This window comes from Taeniopygia guttata, chromosome 10 (assembly GCF_048771995.1).
Source record: "Taeniopygia guttata chromosome 10, bTaeGut7.mat, whole genome shotgun sequence".
In the NCBI taxonomy this organism is placed as follows: domain Eukaryota; kingdom Metazoa; phylum Chordata; class Aves; order Passeriformes; family Estrildidae; genus Taeniopygia; species Taeniopygia guttata.
The window spans coordinates 19,743,935-19,763,371 of NC_133035.1; the positions used below are offsets into that span (position 1 = coordinate 19,743,935).

Consider the following 19,437-nt stretch of genomic DNA (forward strand, 5'->3'; position numbering starts at 1 on the left):
CACAGTGAGCCTTGGGGTACAGATCTCCCTCTGCTTCTGCCCGAGTCACTCTCAAGTTCCCAAAGGCCCAAACTCCCAAATTCCCAAACTCCCAAATAACTCCTGAACTCCCAAATTCCCAAACTCCCAAAGGCCCAAAGTCCCAAACTCCCAAAGCCCCAAATTCCCAAAGTCCCAAACTCCCAAATAACTCCCAAAGGCCCAAATTCCCAAACTCCCAAAGGCCCAAAGTCCCAAACTCCTAAATAACTCCCAAATTCCCAAACTCCCAAATAACTCTCAAAGTCCCAAACTCCCAAATAACTCCTGAACTCCCAAATAACTCCCAAATTCCCAAACTTCCAAAGGCCCAAATTCCCAAACTCCCAAAGGCCCAAATTCCCAAACTCCGAAATAACTCCCAAATTCCCAAACTCCCAAAGGCCCAATTTCCCAAATAACTCCCAAATAACTCCCAAATTCCCAAACTCCCAAAACCCCAAATTCCCAAACTCCCAAAGTCCCAAACTCCCAAATAACTCCCCAATTCCCAAATTCCCAAACTCCCAAATAACTCCCAAATTCCCAAACTCCGCCTCGGGGGGTCTCCAGCTCTCTAGTGGGATCCCTGGAATTGCAGGTGGGATTGTCCCCGTGGGGTTTGCACACCTGGGGGGGGTTTGCACACCTGGGGGGGGTCACACACCTGGGGGTGCAGATGTGCCGGGGGTGTGCACATCTGTCTGGGGGATGTGCACTGAGGTGTCTGCAGTGCTCACACCTGTCCGGGACGTGTGTAAGGTGTGTGTGTGCACACGTGTGTGTGCACAGGTGTGTGTGTGCAGTGTGCACAGGTGTGTGTGCACAGGTGTGTGTGCACAGGTGTGTGTGTGCAGTGTGCACAGGTGTGTGTGCACAGGTGTGTGTGCACAGGTGTGTGTGTGCAGTGTGCACAGGTGTGTGTGCACAGGTGTGTGTGCACAGGTGTGTGTGCACAGGTGTGTGGGATGTGCAGGCACCTGTGGATGTGCGTGTGTGCGTGTGAGGACACTGACACGTGTCTGGGATGTGCACACGCGTGTCACACACACATTTGGGGCGTGCACCTGTGTCACACACACACACGGACCCACATTTGGGATGTGCACACACGTGTGTCACACTCTCACGCTCAGACTTGGCACGTGCACACGCGTGTGTCACACACTCACACCAGGACGTGCACACGCGTGTGTCACACTCATGTGGCTGCAGGAGAGGGGAGGGACGAGGCCAGGGATGGATTTGGGAACAAATTCCCAAGGAATTCCCCGTCCCAGCAGCTGCACAATCCAAACCTTTCCTGCTGGATTTGGGAACAAATTCCCAAGGAATTCCCCGTCCCAGCAGCTGCACAATCCAAACCTTTCCTGCTGGATTTGGGAGCATTTTGTAACCTGATTTTCACATTTTTCTGGACTATTTCCTACCCCTGGAGTAGGAAGAGCCAATTAGGAGTTAAAGTGAGTGGCCATGTCACTTTTCCATGGAACAAAAAGTTCATTTTCCATGGAACAAAGTTCATTTTCCACGGAACAAAGTTCATTTTCCACGGAACAAAGCTGATTTTCCATGGGAAGAAGCTGCTCAGAGTGCCTGGAACATGGGGATCCCAGTCTGAGCTCTCTGGGATTGGGATTTTTGGGAGAACAGAGGGATCAGAACTTGGATCAGGATCTTTTCCTTCACTGCAGGACTGAAATCCCTGGATCTGCTTCCGTGCCTTGGGAAGATTTCAGCAATGCCATTTAATTTTCCGTATTTTTTCCCCCACATTTGATATTCCATGAGGATAATCCCCATTTTACCCTCACAGGGACACTGGTATGGATGTGGGAGGTTGGGATTTGTTGGGATTTGTTCAGATTTTGGGGGTTTTTCCTGGTGTGGAAAAGGAAATTTTCCTGGGGAGTTTTTTCCTGGTGTGGAAAAGGGAATTTTCCTGTTGTGGAAAAGGCGAATTTTCCTGGGGAGTTTTTTCCTGTTGTGGAAAAGGGAAATTTTCCTGGGGAATTTTTTCATGGTGTGGAAAAGGGAAATTTCCCTGGGGAGGTTTTCATGGTGTGGAAAAGAATTTTCCTGGTGTGGAAAAGGTGAATTTTCCTGGGGAAATTTTTTCTTGGTGTGGAAAAGGTGAATTTCCCTGGGGAGTTTTTTCCTGATGTGGAAAAGGGGAATTTTCCTGGTGTGGAAAAGGTGAATTTTCCTGGCCCTGTTTTTCCTTTTTCCCGTTTTTCCTTTCTGCAGACACCAAACCCCTGCTGGGCTGTGCTGGCTTCTCCCAGAACCAGGAGACCTCGACCACGAGTTCCTTCTGCCACAACCCCAACATTCAAATGCTTTTTAAAAATAATTTTTTTAAAGCTTGACACGCGTCATCACGCCCGGTTTATTTCAATAACACTTATTATTGCTATAATAAAATAGACATAATAATATTATTCCTTGTTTTTCCAGGAATCAGGGAGGAAACTATGGGAGTGTGAGCAGTAAATGAAGGCAAAATCAGGTTTTGAAAGGCAGCTGATGGTTCCTGAGTCCGACTAGGAAGTGGGAAAAATGGAAATAAATGGGAATAAAACCCTGCAGGTGCTGCTCCAGCAGATCCACTCTGGTGTCAGTAATCCACCGAGGGAAGGCAAACGAGGCGCACAAATTCCTCGTATTTGATGGTTCCATTGGGCCCGACTTTGGCCTCCCTCAGCAGGTCATCCACTGAAAAATGGGAAAATCCCGTTGGGATGGGATCTTTGGGGTGTTGGGTGTTCCCAAGGAAAGCAGCACTGCGGGTTTGGGGTTTGGGGATTTTTGTTGGGAATCACCTCTGGGATCGGGTGAGAGTTTCAAAGTGGTGTCAATCAGCACCTGGATTTAAATTGGATTTAAATTCCATGTAAAACTCTCTGGAGCAGGGATATCCATCTCTTTGAGTTCCAGAGGAGGGAAAAACAAATCACAGCTTTAGTCCAGATGGGCTTTGGGTTTATTGTGCCCCTCGGAGCCAAATTTCTGACAAACGGGAGGAATTTGGGGGTTTTGGCTGTTTTTACTTTGGGGTTTCTGCTGGTTCAGCCCCTTCTGATCCCAGAGGCGGCTGAGGAGGGGGAGAGGGAAAAGGGAGGGAGGGAAAAAGGATAAGGGAGGGAAAAGGGAAAAGGGAAAAGGGAAAAGGGAAAGGGAAAAGGGAAAAGGGAAAAGGGAAAGGGGAAGGGAAGGGAAAGGAAAGGGAAAGGGAAAGGGAAAGGGAAAGGGGAAGGAAAGGGGAAGGAAAGGAAAGGAAAGGAAAGGAAAGGAAAGGAAAGGAAAGGAAAGGAAAGGAAAGGAAAGGAAAGGAAAGGAAAGGAAAGGAAAGGAAAGGAAAGGAAAGGAAAGGAAAGGAAAGGAAAGGAAAGGAAAGGAAAGGAAAGGAAAGGAAAGGAAAGGAAAGGAAAGGAAAGGGGAAAGGGGAAAGGGGAAAGGGGAAAGGGGAAAGGGGAAAGGAAAGTTTGGTCCCAGTGGGAATTTGGGAATTGCAGGGTACCTTCCTCCTCGGAGAGCTTCTCCCCGAGCCGGGTGAGCTTGGCGCGGAGCTCGGGCACGGAGATCACTCCTCTCTTCTCCCTGTCCAGCATGGCCAGGGCCCTCAGGATCTCCTCCTGGGGCTCCTCCTGCTTCATCTGCCGGTACATGATGTTCAGGAAGGTGGAGAAGTCCAACTCTGCGTTCCTGTCTGCAAAGGAAGGGCAGATCTGCGGGAACTATTTTTTTATTTTAGAACTTTTGACCCCCTTGTACAAAGTTAAAACTTTGTACAGGGTGTTTAAACTCCCTTGTATAATATTAATTTTAATATTATGCATATTAATTATATTAATTTTAATATTATGTATAATATTTAAAAATTTTCTCCTCTATTTTGTAACTACTTCTACTACACCATCGAACCCTTTGTGACCGCTTGGTCCAGTTTTAAAGTCGGTAACTCATCCCATGGCTCAAACCCGAAATTCCCGCTGCTTCCAGCTGCTTGTCAGGGTTTTAAATATTTCTGAGCGAGGCTGGAACCTCTGGAAAAGTCTGAGGGATATTTAAATTCCACCATCCCGGGTTTAACCCCTTCCTCACCCATCCTGTGCAGCTGCAGGTGCCGCTGCACCTCTCCGGGCGTGGGGCTGGTTCCCAGGCTCCGCATCACCGCCAGCAGCTCCGAGCCCCGGATCTTCCCCCTCTGCTTGGTGTCGTACAGGGAAAAGCACTCCTTGAACTCTAATTAATTAACGAGCAGAGCACGGTCAGGCACTCTAATTAACCAGCAGAGCCCAGTCAGGCACTCTAATTAACCAGCAGAGCCCGGTCGGGCTGGCACCGATCCCCATCCCAGCCGGATCCGCTCTCGGTGTCGCCTTTCCAACAGGGGGGAAGGACCGGGGGCAATTAAGGAAATTAAAATAATTAAAGCCCCCCAGCGGTGCTAATTGGGGTGCTCCAGGCTGGGGAAAGGGGGAAAAGGGCTGCGAAAAGGGAGGATTTTGGTTAAAAGGGATTTTTGTGGTTTGGATGGAGGGGGTGGGAGAGGGACGGGGGAGGATGAGGGAGAGAGGGGGAGGAAAATGAAAAAGGGAAAGAAAAGGGAGAGGAGAGATGGAGGAGGATGGAGGATGGAGAAGGATGGAGGATGATGATGGAGAAGGATGGAGGATGATGATGGAGAAGGATGGAGGATGATGGAGGATGATGGAGGATGGAGGATGATGAAGGATGGAGAATGATGAAGGACAGAGAATGGTGGAGAATGATGAAGGATGGAGGATGATGAAGGATGGAGGATGATGGAGGATGATGAAGGATGGAGAAGGATGGAGGATGGAGAAGGATGGAGGATGATGAAGTATGGAGGATGATGAAGGATGAAGAATGGAGGATGATGATGGAGAAGGATGGAGGATGATGAAGGATGGAGGATGATGAAGGATGATGAAGGCTGGAGGATGATGAAGGCTGGAGGATGATGAAGGATGGAGGATGATGAAGGATGGAGGATGATGAAGGATGGAGGTAGTGGAAGATTTTGGAGGCAGAGGCCGCCGAGTTCTCCCCTATCTCCCGCTGCAGGGGACGGGGGTGCCCCGAGGATGTCCCGGGGCTGTCCCGGGGCTGTCCCGGGGCTGTCCCGGGGGTGTCCCGGGGCTGTCCCGGGGGTGTCCGTGCCCGTGGGCACCGTGACCTCCCCTGGCCCGGCCGCCGCCTCCTCTGCTCGCCAATCCCCGGCAGAGCCGATCGGATTGGCACTAATACTCTCATTAATAATACTCTCATTAATAATAATAAATACTCTCATTAATATTCCTATTCAAACCCTAATTACAGCTTCCTTCGGCATTCCCAGCCCCGGGCGCCGCTCCCCTTTCCCAGGGCTGCTCCCAGTGGGAATTTGGATCCTCTGCGCCGCCTCCTTCCTCCTCCTCCTCCTCCTCCTCCTCCTCTTCTTCCTCCTCCTCTTCCTCCTCCTCCTCCTCCTCCTCCTCCTCCTCCTCCTCTGGGGCACCGGGAATTCCTGCGGCTGCTGCTGTTTTCCCTGGAATTCCGCTGCTCCCGGTGGCATTGGAGCGGCTGCGATATTTTCCTGCCCTGGGCAGAATTCCCTGGTTTTACCCAGGCAGGACCTGGGAAGAATTCCCTGTTTTTACCCAAGCAGGACCTGGGAGATTTCCCTGTTTTTTTTAACCAGGCAGGACCTGGGGCTATTTCCCTGTTTTCGCAGATTTCCCTGTTTTTTATCTCAAGCAGGACCTGGGTAGAATTCCCTGTTTTTTTCCCACGCAGGACCTGGGCAGAATTCCCTGCTTTTACCCAAGCAGGACCTGGGCAGATTTCCTTGTTTTTACCCAGGCAGGACCTGGGAGATTTCCCTGTTTTTACCCACGCAGGACCTGGAGATATTTCCCTGTTTTTTTTTCCCAGGCAGGACCTGGGGCTACTTCCCTGTTTTCGCAGATTTCCCTGTAAGCAGGACCTGGGCAGAATTCCCTGTTTTTTATCCAGGCAGGACCTGGGCAAAATTCCCTGTTTTTTTCCCAGGCAGGACCCGGGCAAAAATCCCTGTTTTTTTTTCCCAGGCAGCGGATCCCGGGAGAGCCGGGAGGAGGAAGAATTTAGGCACAGCGAGCCCAGGCAGAGACACTCTGGGGGAGAAAACCGGCATTTTTATATAAATCTAAATCTATAAAAACTTAAATATACGTAGAAATGTAACTATAAATAAAAATAAATCTAAATATATAAATCGAAATCTAATCTACATATGTAAATATAAATATACGCTAAATATATAACTCTAAATTTAAATCTAATCTAAATAGATAAATAAAAATTATAAATATAAATATAAATATAAATATAAATATAAATATAAATATAAATATAAATATAAATATAAATATAAATATAAATATAAATAAATATAATCTCGCTGATGAACGCCCGAAGCAGAACAAACCCGTACCTACCATTAATTTGATCCTGGGACAGAAACTTTGCCTGGAGCAGGAAGGGAGAGGAAAAAAATTATATATTTAAATAATCCCGAGCAGGTTTAAAATCCGATTTCGGGGCGCGGAGCCCGCAGCGCGGACTCACCATGGTTTTGGGGACAATCCGCGGGGTTTTGGGGACAATCCGCGGGGTTTTGGGGCCAGTCCCGGGGATTTGGGGCGCGGCAGGAGCGGGTTGGTGGTTTTTATTCGGGGCAGAGTCCGCGGCGGGCGGAGTTTCGGTGACCGCGCTGCCATAGCTACGGAGCTCAGCCCCGATCCCGCCTGTCCTGCCGGGAAAAGCATTTGCAATTCCAAAATTAAAAAAGGCAAAAGTCTAAAATATCAAAAATTTAAAAAGTCAAAAGTCTAAAAATTCAAAAATGAAAAAAATCAAAAATTCAAAAATGAAAAAAAGTCAATAATCCAAAAATTCAAAAATGAAAAAAAGTCAAAAGTCCAAAAATTCCAAATGAAAAAAATCAAAAGTCAAAAAATTCCAATATGAAAAAAAGGCCAAAAGTCCAAAAATTCCAAAATGAAAAAAAGTCAAAAGTCTAAAAATTCCAAAATTAAAAAAATTCAAAAGTCTAAAAATTCAAAAATGAAAAAAGTCAAAAATTCAAAAATGAAAAAAGTCAAAAGTCTAAAAATTCAAAAATGGAAAAAGTCAAAAATTCAAAAATGAAAAAAAGTCAAAAGTCTAAAAATTCAAAAATGAAAAAAGTCAAAAGTCTAAAAATTCAGAAATGAAAAAAGTAAAAAATGAAAAAATGAAAAAAGTCAAAAGTCCATAAATTCCAATATGAAAAAAGTCAAAAGTCCAAAAATTCCAAATGAAAAAAGTCAAAAGTCCAAAAATTCCAAATGGAGAAAATCAAAAGTCAAAAACTTCCAATATGAAAAAAGGCCAAAAGTCCAAAAATTCCAAAATGACAAAAGTCAAAACTCTAAAAATTCAAAAATGAAAAAAGCCAAAAGTCCAAAAATTCCAAAATTAAAAAAATAGGTTATTTTTTTTTCTTTTGGAATTTTTGTAATTTTTTTAGTCAAAAATACAAAACCTGCAAAAATCCCAAAAAAACCCAAATCCAAAGAGGTCCTGGTGCAGAGATCCCAGGAATTCCCCCCTTCCCCAAGGGATTTTGGGGCCGTTTTTTGGGAATTCTCAGGAATTCTCACCCCAAGTGAGAGCTGAAGGTGCTTGTGCGGAGACCCCAAGAATTCCCCCCTTCCCGATGGATTTTGGGGCCATTTTTTGGGAATTCTGAAGAATTCTCGTGTCTGAGTGTGAGCTCAAGACGCTGGTGCACAGATCCTTGGAATTCCCCCTATTCCCGATGGATTTTGGGGACGTTTTTTGGAAATTTGCCATTTCCGAGCGCTGGTGCACAAATCCCTGGAGCTCCCTCCTTTCCCGATGGATTTTGGGGTGATTTTTTGGGAATTCTGAGGAATTCTCACCCTATGAGTGAGATCTGAAGCTATTGGTGCACAGACCCTTGGAATCCCCCTATTCCAGCTGGATTTTGGGGCCGTTTTTTGGAAATCTGCCATTTCCGAGAGCTGGTGCACAGATCCCACTTTCCTGATGGATTTTGGTGCCCTTTTTTGGGGAATTCTCAGGAATTCTCACCCCAAGTGAGATCTGAAGCTGTTGGTGCACAGACCCCATAAATCCCCCCATTCCCACTGGATTTTGGGGCCATTCCTGAGCAATCCCCCTCTCCCTCCCCATCCCTTCGCTCCGCACCGAGCACCAACGACTCAACTCCCATTAACCCCTCCCTGACCAAACCACAACCACCACCACCACCGCCACTCCAGGAATTTATTCCCAACTGGAGGATCTCCATTAAAAACCCCAAATCTCCCTCAGGAGCCCCCCGGGGCGGGGTGCGGGGTGCCGACGTGCAGCGTGTAGAAGGCCCAGGGCTCGGGGATGTAGATGACGCCCGGGTAGCGGCGGCGCAGGGTCCCGTCGTTCCAGAGCCAGCCCACCCAGGCGGCGATGAGGAGGAGGGTGAGGAGGAAGGAGAGCAGCAGGAAGCGCCCGTTGCTGTCGGGCACCAGCCCCCGGCGCCGCTGCTGCAGCACCAGCGCCAGCATGGCGAAGAAGGTGAAGATGTAGAGGATGAAGATCTGGCCCTCGGTCACCAGGTACCTGCGGGGACAACTCCCGGACAGCATTCCCGGGTTTTTTGTGGGATCTGCGGTGATCCTGCGATCGCAGGGAGAACACTCCCAGTTGTTCTGGGCTCGCAGGGACAGCGTTCCCAAATTTATGGGATCACAGGGAGAGCATTCCCAGCTGTTCTGGGATTCCAGGGAGAGCATTCACAGTTGTTCTGGGATCGCAGGGACGGCATTCCCAGATTTTCTGGGATCTGTGGTGATCCTGGGATCGCAGGGACAGCGTTCCCAGATTTTCTGGGATTGCAGGGACAGCGTTCCCAGATTTTCTGGGATCGCAGGGAGAGCATTCCCAGCTTTCTGGGATCCCAGGGACGGCGTTCCCTGATTTTCTGGGATCCCAGGGAGAGTTTTCCCATCTGTTCTGGGATGGCAGGGACAGCGTTCCCAGATTTTTCTGGGATCCATGATAATCCTGGAGTGCTGGGAGAGCGTTCCCATCTGTTCTGGGATCACAGGGAGAATGTTCCTGGGTTTTTCTGGGATCTGCGGTGATCCTGGGATCGCAGGGACAGCGTTCCCAGATTTTCTGGGATCCCAGGGAGAGGGTTCCCAGCTGTTTTGGGATCGCAAAGACAGTGTTCCCACATTTTTCTGGGATCTGTGGTGATCCTGGGATCGCAGGGAGAATGTTCCCAGTTGTTCTGGGATCACAGGGACAGCGTTCCCAGATTTTATGGAATCCCAGGGAGAGCATTCCCAGCTTTTCTGGGATCAGTTTTGATCCTGGGATCCCAGGGAGAGCATTCCCAGCTTTTCTGGGATCAGTTTTGATCCTGGGATTGCAGGGATGGCGTTCCCAGATTTTATGAGATCCCAGGGAGAGTGTTCCCATCTGTTCTGGGATCGCAGGGACAGCATTCCCAGCTTTTTTGGGATCCCAGGGAGAGCATTCCCAGCTTTTTTTGGGATCAGTTTTGATCCTGGGATCCCAGGGTGAGCATTCCCAGCCCCACAGAGCAAAAGCTGCCCTGGGGAATGGAGCAGCTCTCCCTGGGGAATTCCGGGAGTATTCCCGCGGCATTCCTGGAGTATTCCCGGGGCATTCCCGGATTATTCCCGGGGCATTCCCGGGATTCCCTGCCCCGGCACTCACCAGTAGTAGAGGCTGCTGGGCCCCACCAGGAGCAGGGCTGCCAGGGGCATCCGGCCCCGCCGCGCCGCCGGCGTGAAGCACCCGGTGAAGTAAATGAAGAGGATCAGGAAAAACGGGATGTACCTGGAAAAAAAAACAGCAATTCCGTGCTGGGATCAGCCCGGGATCCCTGCTCTGGAATTCCTGCTGTGGGATTCCCTAATCAGGGATCCCTGCTGCTGCTGTAGGATCCCTGCTCTGGAATTTCCTGCTGTGGGATTCCCTAATCAGGGGGATTCCTGCTCTGGAATTCCCTGCTCTGGAATTCCTGTTGTGGGATCCCTGCTGTGGAATTCCTGCTGTGGGATTCCCTAATCAGGGGGATTCCCGCTGTGGGATTCCCTAATCAGGGATCCCTGCTGTGGGATCCCTGCTGTGGGATCCTTGCTTTGGAATTCCTGCTCTGGAATTCCCTGCTGTGGGATTCCCGCTGTGGGATTCCCTAATCAGGGATCCCTGCTGTGGAAAAGCCCATCCCAGTTTGGGGAAGAGACCTCTTGGCACAATGGGGCCTGGAACTGGAAGTGGATTTTTAGTTGGGATATTTGGGCTGTTTGGGAATATTTGGGGTGTTTGGGGTATTTGGAATATTTGGGGTGTTTGTTTGGGATGTTTGATTGAGGTGTTTGGGGTGTTTGGGATATTTAGGATGTTTGGGGTATTTGGGATATTTGGGTGTTTGTTTGGGATATTTGGGGTGTTTGTCTGAGGTGTTTGGGATATTTGGGATGTTTGTTTGGGGTTTTTGTTTGGGGTGTTTGGGATATTTGGGTGTTTGTTTGGGATGTTTGGGGTATTTGTTTGGGGTATTTGGGATATTTGGGGTGTTTGTCTGAGGTGTTTGGGGTATTTGGGGTGTCTGGGGTGTTTGGGATATTTGGGGTGTTTGGGGTGTTTGGGATATTTGGGGTGTTTGGGGTATTTGGGATATTTGGGGTGTTTGTTTGGGATATTTGGGGTATTTGTTTGGGGTATTTGGGATATTTGGGGTGTTTGTCTGAGGTGTTTGGGGTATTTGGGGTGTCTGGGGCACACCAGGGGGTGCTGGAGGAGGACCCAGGAGGAACCTCCTGCCCAGCCCTGGAAGGACAAAGCCGTTCCTCCGTTCCAACCCCAAAATATCCCTGAGCAGAGGGGATTTTCCAGGATCCACCCTAATCCGGATCCTAATCCAAATCCATCCCCGCAGCTCCAGCTCGGGGTTTTTATCCCCTCTGAGCTGCCCCTTCCCCCTGAGCCATCCCAAAACCCCTGCTGGGATCACTCACCACATGGAGTGCCCCAAATATTCGTCGTAGTAGTAGAGCAGCTCGAAGGAATCGATCTGGGACGGGAGCGGGGAGGAGACACAGTCAGCATTGGGAAATTCAGAGTTCAGAAAGGCTCAGCCCAGCTCAGCCCTTTACCCAGCTATAATTTATAAATTCAGATTTCAGAAATGCTCAGCACAGCTCAGCCCCTCACCCAGCTCATTTATAAATTCAGATTTTAGAAATGCTCAGCCCCTCTCAGGTCATTCACAAATTCAGCTTTTAGAAATGCTCAGCCCAGCTCAGCCCCTCACCCAGGTAATTTATAAATTCAGATCTTAGAAATGCTTGAAACCAGCTCAGCCCCTCAGCAGGGTCTCAGGTTTGAGGTTCCTTTATCATTTATAAATTCAGATTTTACAAAGCCTGCTGAGCCCTCACCACGTCTCAGGTTTGAGGTTCCTTTATCATTTATAAATTGAGATTTTACAAACCCTGACCAGGGTCTCGGGTTTGAGGTTCCTTTATCATTTATAAATTCAGATTTTATAAACCCAGCCCAGCCCTCACCAGGGTCTCGGGTTTGAGATTCCTTTACCATTTATAAATTCAGATTTTCCCAGCCCTCACCAGGTCTCAGGTTTGAGGTTCCTTCACCATTTATAAATTCAGATTTTACAAACCCTCACCAGGATCTTGGGTTTGAGGTTCCTTTGCCATTTATAAATTCAAATTTTACAAAGCCTGCTGAGCCCTCACCAGGGCCTTGGGTTTGGGTTCCTTTACCATTTATAAATTCAGATTTTATAAACCCAGCCCAGCCCTCACCAGGGTCTCGGGTTTGAGGTTCGTTTATAATTTATAAATTCAGATTTTACAAACCCTCACCAGGTCTTGGGTTTGAGGTTCCTGTACCATTTATAAATTCAGATGTTCCCAGCCCTCACCAGGGTCTCTGGTTTGAGGTTCCTGATGATGGGGTTCTCCCTGACGGACAGGTGGTGCTGGTACCCGCTGAAGATCAGCCGGTGGTTCACCGAGTCTCCCACCAGGTGGATGCTGGCGCCCATCACGAAGGTGATGATGCTGACGTAGACCATGGACCTGGGCAGGGTCTTGGGGGACCTCTCGATGAGCTGCAGGCACAGGGAGAGGAGGAGGAGGAGGAGGAGGAGCAGCAGGGATATGGCAGCTCCTGCCCTCGCTGGGTTTTGGGATTTTTTTTTTTTTTTTCCCAGAGCGCTCAGAAATTCACCAACAAAAATCCCAAAATATCCTGAGTTGGAATGGACCCATTTTGGGGTTCTGTTTCCCATGGAATGGGACTCAGCTCCACAGAGAGATTCAGGATCCTCCATATGAACATTTTGGGGTTCTGTTCCTTTTTTCCCCCATGGAATGGGACTCAGCTCCACAGAGAGCTTCTGGACACTTCAGGACCCCCCAGGGGAACATTTTGGGGTTCTGTTCCCTTTCTTCCTCACTGCAATGGGACTCAGCTCCACAGAGAGCTCCAGGACACTTCAGGGTCCCCCAGGGGAACATTTTGGGGTCTTATTCCCTTTTTTCCTCACTGCAATGGGACTCAGCTCCACAGAGAGCTTCTGGACACTTCAGGACCCCCCAGGGGAACATTTTGGGGTTCTGTTCCCTTTCTTCCTCACTGCAATGGGACTCAGCTCCACAGAGAGCTCCAGGACACTTCAGGGTCCCCCAGGGGAACATTTTGGGGTTCTGTTCCTTTTTTTTCCCATGGAACAGGACTCAGCTCCACAGAGAGCTTCAGGATCCTCCATATGAACATTTTGGGGTGCTGTTCCCTATTTTCCCCATGGACCAGGACTCAGTTCCCCACAGTCTGACCCCGCAGCCAGGAGGAACCGAGTGCCACAAAACCCCTGGGGGCGATTTTTGGGCTTCCTGCCCCATCCCGAGCACCTGAGGCTGGCTCAGGGCCTGGGACAAGCCTTGGGACAGCAGCAGGAATTTTGGGATGCAGCTCCACACTCAGCCTGCAAAGCAGGGAAAGCTCCCAGGGCAGATCCCAGCTCCAGGAGTGCTCCAGCTTTGTCTGGCTCAGCTCTGGGATATGCCAGGGCCCCCCCTCTCCCTAAATCAGCTTTGCAGCCCTCCCCGAGCAGGGAAAATCTCCTTATTTGTGTTTCATTTTGACCTTATTTGGGTTTAATTTGGAGGCTTAACTTTCCCTTCCCCTGGAGCTGCCCACGGATGTCACAGGAGGACAAGGAGAGCACAAGGTCCTGGAAGGGACAGGGCTGGGACACGTCCCTGGGCCAGGGAAAAGCATCCTGGATTTTCCTGTGGCTCAACCCTGCAGAAATCCCCTGGGAAAGGTCAGCTCCCACATCCTGGGAATTCCCTTTTTGCCCCCAGCCTTGAAATCCTCCCGGAATATCCAGAGGGAATCGTTTCCACCTCAGGCCATAACTGAACTCCCAGCTAATGAAGGTTGAAATAGATTTTATAATTGCTTTCTCCTGAAGTGTTTAATGGGAAAAGATTCCTAATGGTCTGACATTTATGGGATGCAGAGGTTGGCAGCTGGAGCCAGATAAATCCCAGCTCCAGCCACAATTCCAATGTCAAAGGGCAAGTGTAACAAAGCTCTGAACAATTTAGAAAATCCACTCTAATTCCAGCTGCCTTTTAAGCCCAGGGTGGGTGTTATCCTATAAAAATATTATTTGGGAAAAGGGCTCTGACTCCTCCCGGAGCCAGAATTCCAGGGGGAAGTGATTTCCTTTGGATATGCAGGAAATTGAGGTGCTCTTTAAAAGGTGGCATCACAAATCCTTCCTGGAGTGGGAAACTCTTCCTGGCTGGAAGGAATTTGGGAATAACCAACATCCTGAAAACCTCTGAGCCTTTGCAAAACCTGGAATGGAAAAGCCCTGAACATTCCCAGCTTTACCCTCAGCTCTGACCCCTCCTGGAGCCAGAATTCCAGGGGGATTTGCTCTGGACACGCAGGAAAATGAGGTGCTCTTTAAAAGGTGCCATCAGAAATCCTCCTCACTGATTTGGGAATAACCAACACCCTCAAAACCTCTGAAACTTCACAGAATTGGGCGTGGGAAGCCCCTGGATATTCCCAGGTTTACCTTCAGCAGCAGGAAGGGGGTGATAACGTTGTAAGCCATGTGGAAATAATCCCCAGCACTGGGTTTGTTCAGAGGAAACCATTCCAGGGGGAGGATGATCTGAGGAGAGAGGGAAAATGTTGGGATCGCTCTGGAATGCTCAGTGGGCTTCAGGGGGTTGGTAAGGGACCAAGCTGGGCAGCTCATCTTGGAGCAAACTTCCCAAAAATCACCCTCTGGAAGTTTTCACTCCCAGCCCAACCCAAGCTGTGGGGTCAAGGAAGGCATTTGGGATTCCTGGGTTGTCCTGAACCCTCTGCCAGCTTCCAGCTGGAAAAAATTCCATTGAAATGGAATGGCCCCTCCTGGAAGCAGCAGCCCAAGCTCTGGGATACAGGCAAGGAATGGGGAAGAGCAGGAGGAGCCTCCCAGGTGTGAAAACAAAGGTGTTGGAGAGAGAACTGGGAACAGCTTTCCCAGAGACTGGAGCGGGCTTGGCCGCAGTGCCAGCTCCTCCAGGACACCCCCCTGGCGCAGGGGACAGCCCTGGGGACCCCCTGGCCCTGTCCCCTCACTCACCATGGCGATGGGGCGCCCGAAATCCAGCACCCAGTTCTGCAGGGTGAAGTAGAACCACAGGTCCAGGTGGAACGGGGACGTCTTGAAGGTGTCCTCGGCCTTCCCCACCCCATGCCTGGAGGGGACAAAGGGACACAGAGCCCTGGAGCAGCTCTGGGAGGAGGCAGAGGCGTCACCCCACGCCAAAGCTGTGCTTCCCCGGCTCTGGGATGTGTGGGAAGCCAAAGCTTTGGAGCAGGCAGGACAGGAGAGCACGAAGCTGTCGCCGTCCCTGGCCCGTCCCTGCGGGGAGGCTCCTCCTGGGCTCTTCAGCAAGGTGAAAAGTGCTGAATTCAGTGCAACTATTTTTAACTTTTGCATGATGAAGCAAAATCCCAACTCGCAGGAGTTGAGCTGAGGGCTCCGAACGCGGCGGTGCCTGGTGGAATTCCAGCAGCAGGATGCTCGGGATGCAGCAGCGTCACCTGCAGCTCCTGCTCCCAACACCCTCTGCCTCCGCCCAGGATCCAACCCCACGGAGCCTTTCCATGGAATGCCCTTCCAGCACCTCTGGAGCTTCACCTCCCTGCTGGAGAAGCGGATCAGTGCCTCCCCTGGTGCCAAAACCAGAACGGGATCAGCTGGAGCAGCCTGGAGTGTGGGCTGCCCAAAGTCCAGGAGGGACCCTGCCCATGGACCCACAGGATCTTTAAGGTCCTTCCCACCCCAAACCACTCTGGGATGGTTCAACAAACCCCGAGAGATGGATGCTGAGGATGGGGTACCCTGGATGAGCTGGGAATGCTGCGGCTCCCTGGAAGAGTCTGCCAAACCTGGATCGGCTGGGATAACCCAGGTACGCCGGGATGCACCGGACACAGCCCAGTGCGGGAACCTTGGGGGACCCCGACCCTGGGGATGCCCCAGACCCTGACCCTGGGGATGTTCTGGACCTGACCCTGGGGATGCCCCAGAACCCAACCCTGGGGATGTTCTGGACCTGACCCTGGGGATGTTCTGGACCCGACCCTGGGGATGCCCCAGAACCCAACCCTGGGGATGTCCCGAACCTGACCCTTGGAATGTTTTGGACCCGACCCTGGGGATTTCCCTGATCCCGACCCCGGGGATATCCCGGATCCCGACCCCGGGGATATCCCGGATCCCGAACCGAGGATGTCCCGGATCCCGACCCCGGGGATGTCCCGGATCCCCACCCCGGGGATATCCCGGATCCCCACCCCGGGGATATCCCGGATCCCCACCCCGGGGATATCCCTGATCCCGACCCCGGGGATATCCCGGATCCCGACCCTGGGGATATCCCGGATCCCGACCCTGGAGATGTTCCTGATCCCGACCCCGGGGCTGTCCCTGATCCCGACCCCGGGGATATCCCTGATCCCCACCCCGGGGCCGTCCCGCACCCCGCAGCATCCGGGGGTGGTACCGGGAAGGGGCCGGGCTGTCCCGGGGGGCGCAGGCCGGGCTGTGCCGGGGGGGTTGGATGGGGAGAGGATCCCCAAAGAACCCGGGGTGGATTTCCCCGTTCCCGACCCCCCCGAGCCCCGGCCGCGCTCACCTGCCCGGGTAGAGCGGCCCGGCGGACGGGGCCGAGCCCGGGGCCGCGGCCGGGAACGGCCGGCGCCGCGCCGAGCCCTGCATCGCCCGGCCCGGGGCTCCGGGGCCGCTCCCGGGGCCGCTCCCGGGGCCGCTGCCGCTCCTGCGCCGGTGCCGATCCCGGAGCCGCTCCCGGCCCGGCCCGCGGAGCAGCGGCGGCTGCGCGGGGGCGGCCCCGGGCCCGCCCGGCGGGGCGGGGGCAGCGCCGGCCCCGGGAGAGCCCGGCCCAGCTCCCGGGAGACAGAGCCCGGCCCCGGGAATCCCGGGAGAGCCCGGCCCCGGGAGAGCAGCCCCGGGAGACCCCGGCCCCGGGAGAGAGAGCCTGGGAGTCCCGGGAGAGAGAGAGCCCGGCCCCGGGAGAGAGAGAGCCCGGCCCCGGGAGAGAGAGCCCGGCCCCGGGAGGGAGAGCGGCCCCGGGAGTCCCGGGAGACAGAGCCCGGCCCCGGGAGAGCCCGGCCCAGCTCCTCCGGCCCCGGGAGAGAGAGCCCGGCCCCGGGAGAGCGAGCCCGGCCCCGGGAGAGCCCGGCCCGGGAGAGAGAGCCCGGCCCCGGGAGTCCCGGGAGAGCCCGGCCCCGCTCCTCCGGCCCTGGGAGAGCCCGGCCCCGCTCCTCCGGCCCCGCTCCTCCGGTCCCGGGAGTCCAGTCCCGGGAGCCCGGCTCAGCTCCTCCGGTCCCGGGAGCCCGGCTCAGCTCCTCCGGTCCCGGGAGCCCGGCCCAGCTCCTCCGGTCCCGGGAGCCCGGCCCAGCTCCTCCGGTCCCGGGAGCCCGGCCCAGCTCCTCCGGTCCCGCTCTTCTCCTGCTGCCCCGGCCCCGCTCCTCTTGCGCTTCCCCGGCCCTGCTCCTCCTGCCCCGCTCCTCCTGCCCCGCTCCTCTCCCGGTCCACCGGCCCCGCTTCTTCTGCCCCGCTCCTTCCCCGCTCCCCCTGCCCCGCTCTTTTCCTGCTCCTCCTTCCCCACTCCCCCTGTCCCGCTCCCCCTGCCCCGCTCCTTCCCCGCTCCCCCTGCCCCGCTGTCCCGGTCCCGCTGTCCCGGCCCCGCTGTCCCGGTCCCGCTGTCCCGGTCCCGCTGTCCCGGCCCTGAGAGCTCCCGGCGGCGCTGGGATGCTCGGAGGGGGATCAGAGCGGCTGGCAGGGAGCGCTCAGGGCATTCCGTGCAAATCCATCCCCGGCTTTATTGGGAATGAGGAGCTGCGGTGCTCTGGGCGCGAGCAAACGCCGCTGATCCCGAATTTCCGAATTTCCATCCCCCCGGGTCACGCTGGATGCCCCGCTCTGTTCCCTGCTCTGGGTTTTGGCTGGGTAAAACCATCGGGATGGGATCGCTCACACCGGGAGGGATTCCCAGCTCTCAGGACTGAATTTGTTCTCGCTGGGATGTGGAGTTTTGGCTCTAAATCGGGAGGTGCATCCTGCCATGGGCAGGGACATTTCCCCAGGATTATCCCAGGTTGCTCCCAGCCCTGTCCAACCTGGCCTTGGACACTTCCAGGGATGTGGCAGCCACAGCCAGGGCCTCGCCACGCTCACAGGGAAGGAACTCTGAGGCTCCAAACCCCTCCTGGAGGGCTTGGTGTGGGCACGGAGGCTCCATCACGCCTGGGGTGGGAACTCTGTGTGTCACACCCTGTCCCCGTTCCCTTGGGTGTGACACGGGATGGGAACAGGACAATCCCTGGGAGCTGCTGTGTATTCCACTGAGGAGTTCTGCCCTGGAGTTCTGCTCCTACCAAAGCTGAGGGGGCTCCCAGAAGCGGCAGAAGGGAGGTTTTGGTCCCTCTCAAGGAGCAGGGGACCCTCCCCACGCCATCCCTGCTCCCCCAGGGTGGCACCTGGGAAAATATCCCTGAAAAGTGCAGGAGATCACGGAGATAACAGAGCCACTTAATCCTACCAGGACCCTGCTTGTCACCCGGTGCCTGACACGGTTATGTGGCTCTAAACAGGGCTCTAAACAGCCTGGCTGGTGTCCCCTGGTGTCCCCTGGTGTCCCCTGGTGTCCCCTGGGCTCTCCGGGCTCCGGCTGCTGCTCTGTGAATAATTCACGTCCCACAGAGAGCCGCGGCTCCGGTGGCAGGACTCCGAGTTAAAAATTAACGGGGCTGAGACCGGATCCGCCACGGGACAATGGTGCCGGGCTGGTGTCCCCTTACTGCCGCTGGCTCGGGTGGCGAGGGGTGGCTGGTGTCACCAGCAGCCAGGGAGGCGGCCCAGCAGGGACTGGAGGGGACTGGTGTGTGACAAGGCCGGGATGGTGTCCCCAGAGCTGGGCTGAGGGTCCCATGTGTGCTGAGGTGATGGGAGCTGCTGGTTCTGGCTTAAAAACCCAAACTGAGCCCAAAGCAGCTCAGCTGAACCCAACTGAGGTCAGTCCAGTCTAAACCAACCCATCCCAGCTGAGCCCAGCTGAGGTCAGGCCAGTCTAAACCACCCAACCCAGCACAACTAAACCCAGCCCAGCCAGCTCAGCCCACCCCAGTCCAGCTGAACCTGGCCCAGCTCAGCCCAATCCGACTGAAAAAATTCCAGCCCAACCCAACCCAGTCCAACCAACCCAAGCCAACCCAGTCCAACCAATCCAACCCAACCAACCCAACCCAACCCAACCAACCCAACCCAACCCAACCCAGTCCAACCAACCCAGCCCAACCAACCCAGCTCAGCCCAACCCAGTCCAGCTGAACCTGGCCCAGCCCAGCCCAATCCAACACAACAAATTCCAGCCCAACCCAACCCAGTCCAGTCCAACCAATGCAGCTCCCCTCACAGCTCAGTCACACAGAACAATCCTTTTCCAGCCCAGAACCAAGGACACCGCTGCAGCTTCAGCCCCAAAAAGTGCAAACAACAACAAATTGAGGAGAGCAACCTGGCAGGATGGGACTGCACAACCTGGAGCTGGAATTCGACAATGAACCCCAATATGGAAATGGACCAAAACTTATAAAAATGTGAAAACTTATGACCTGGAATCCAACTTGGGTGTAGCCACAGCCAGGCTCTTGTAGTGCCCAAGGTGTACCCATGAAGGGACTCAACAAACCCCAGCTTTATTCCTT

The 19,437-nt window shown here is 53.3% G+C and overlaps 2 protein-coding genes across 5 annotated transcripts; both read right to left on the reverse strand.

The window, feature by feature from the left end:
- Positions 1-2,437: 2,437 nt before the first annotated feature.
- CALML4 (calmodulin like 4) lies at positions 2,438-6,850 on the reverse strand. 3 transcript variants are annotated; one of them, XM_030281733.4, is made up of 5 exons: positions 6,634-6,850; positions 6,504-6,534; positions 4,123-4,263; positions 3,539-3,727; positions 2,438-2,733 (listed from the first exon to the last, which is right to left on the reverse strand). In XM_030281733.4, the coding sequence occupies exons 1-5, from the start codon at positions 6,634-6,636 to the stop codon at positions 2,636-2,638; spliced, it is 462 nt and encodes a 153-aa protein (XP_030137593.4). In that variant the 5' UTR covers positions 6,637-6,850; the 3' UTR covers positions 2,438-2,635. The 3 variants fall into 3 exon arrangements, with proteins under 3 accessions (XP_030137593.4, XP_030137594.4, XP_072790071.1); XM_030281734.4 differs by lacking the exon at positions 4,123-4,263 and having other exon boundaries at positions 6,634-6,783; XM_072933970.1 differs by lacking the exons at positions 6,504-6,534; positions 6,634-6,850 and adding an exon at positions 5,256-5,376.
- Positions 6,851-8,344: 1,494 nt separating this feature from the next.
- On the reverse strand, positions 8,345-16,544 carry CLN6 (CLN6 transmembrane ER protein). 2 transcript variants are annotated; one of them, XM_032750262.3, is made up of 7 exons: positions 16,347-16,544; positions 14,786-14,900; positions 14,228-14,326; positions 12,053-12,241; positions 11,124-11,179; positions 9,817-9,939; positions 8,345-8,703 (listed from the first exon to the last, which is right to left on the reverse strand). In XM_032750262.3, exons 1-7 carry the CDS (start codon positions 16,427-16,429, stop codon positions 8,403-8,405), a joined length of 966 nt encoding a protein of 321 aa, XP_032606153.3. In that variant the 5' UTR covers positions 16,430-16,544; the 3' UTR covers positions 8,345-8,402. The 2 variants fall into 2 exon arrangements, with proteins under 2 accessions (XP_032606153.3, XP_032606154.1); XM_032750263.3 differs by having other exon boundaries at positions 8,345-8,691; positions 16,347-16,535.
- Between the last annotated feature and the right edge of the window lie 2,893 nt (positions 16,545-19,437).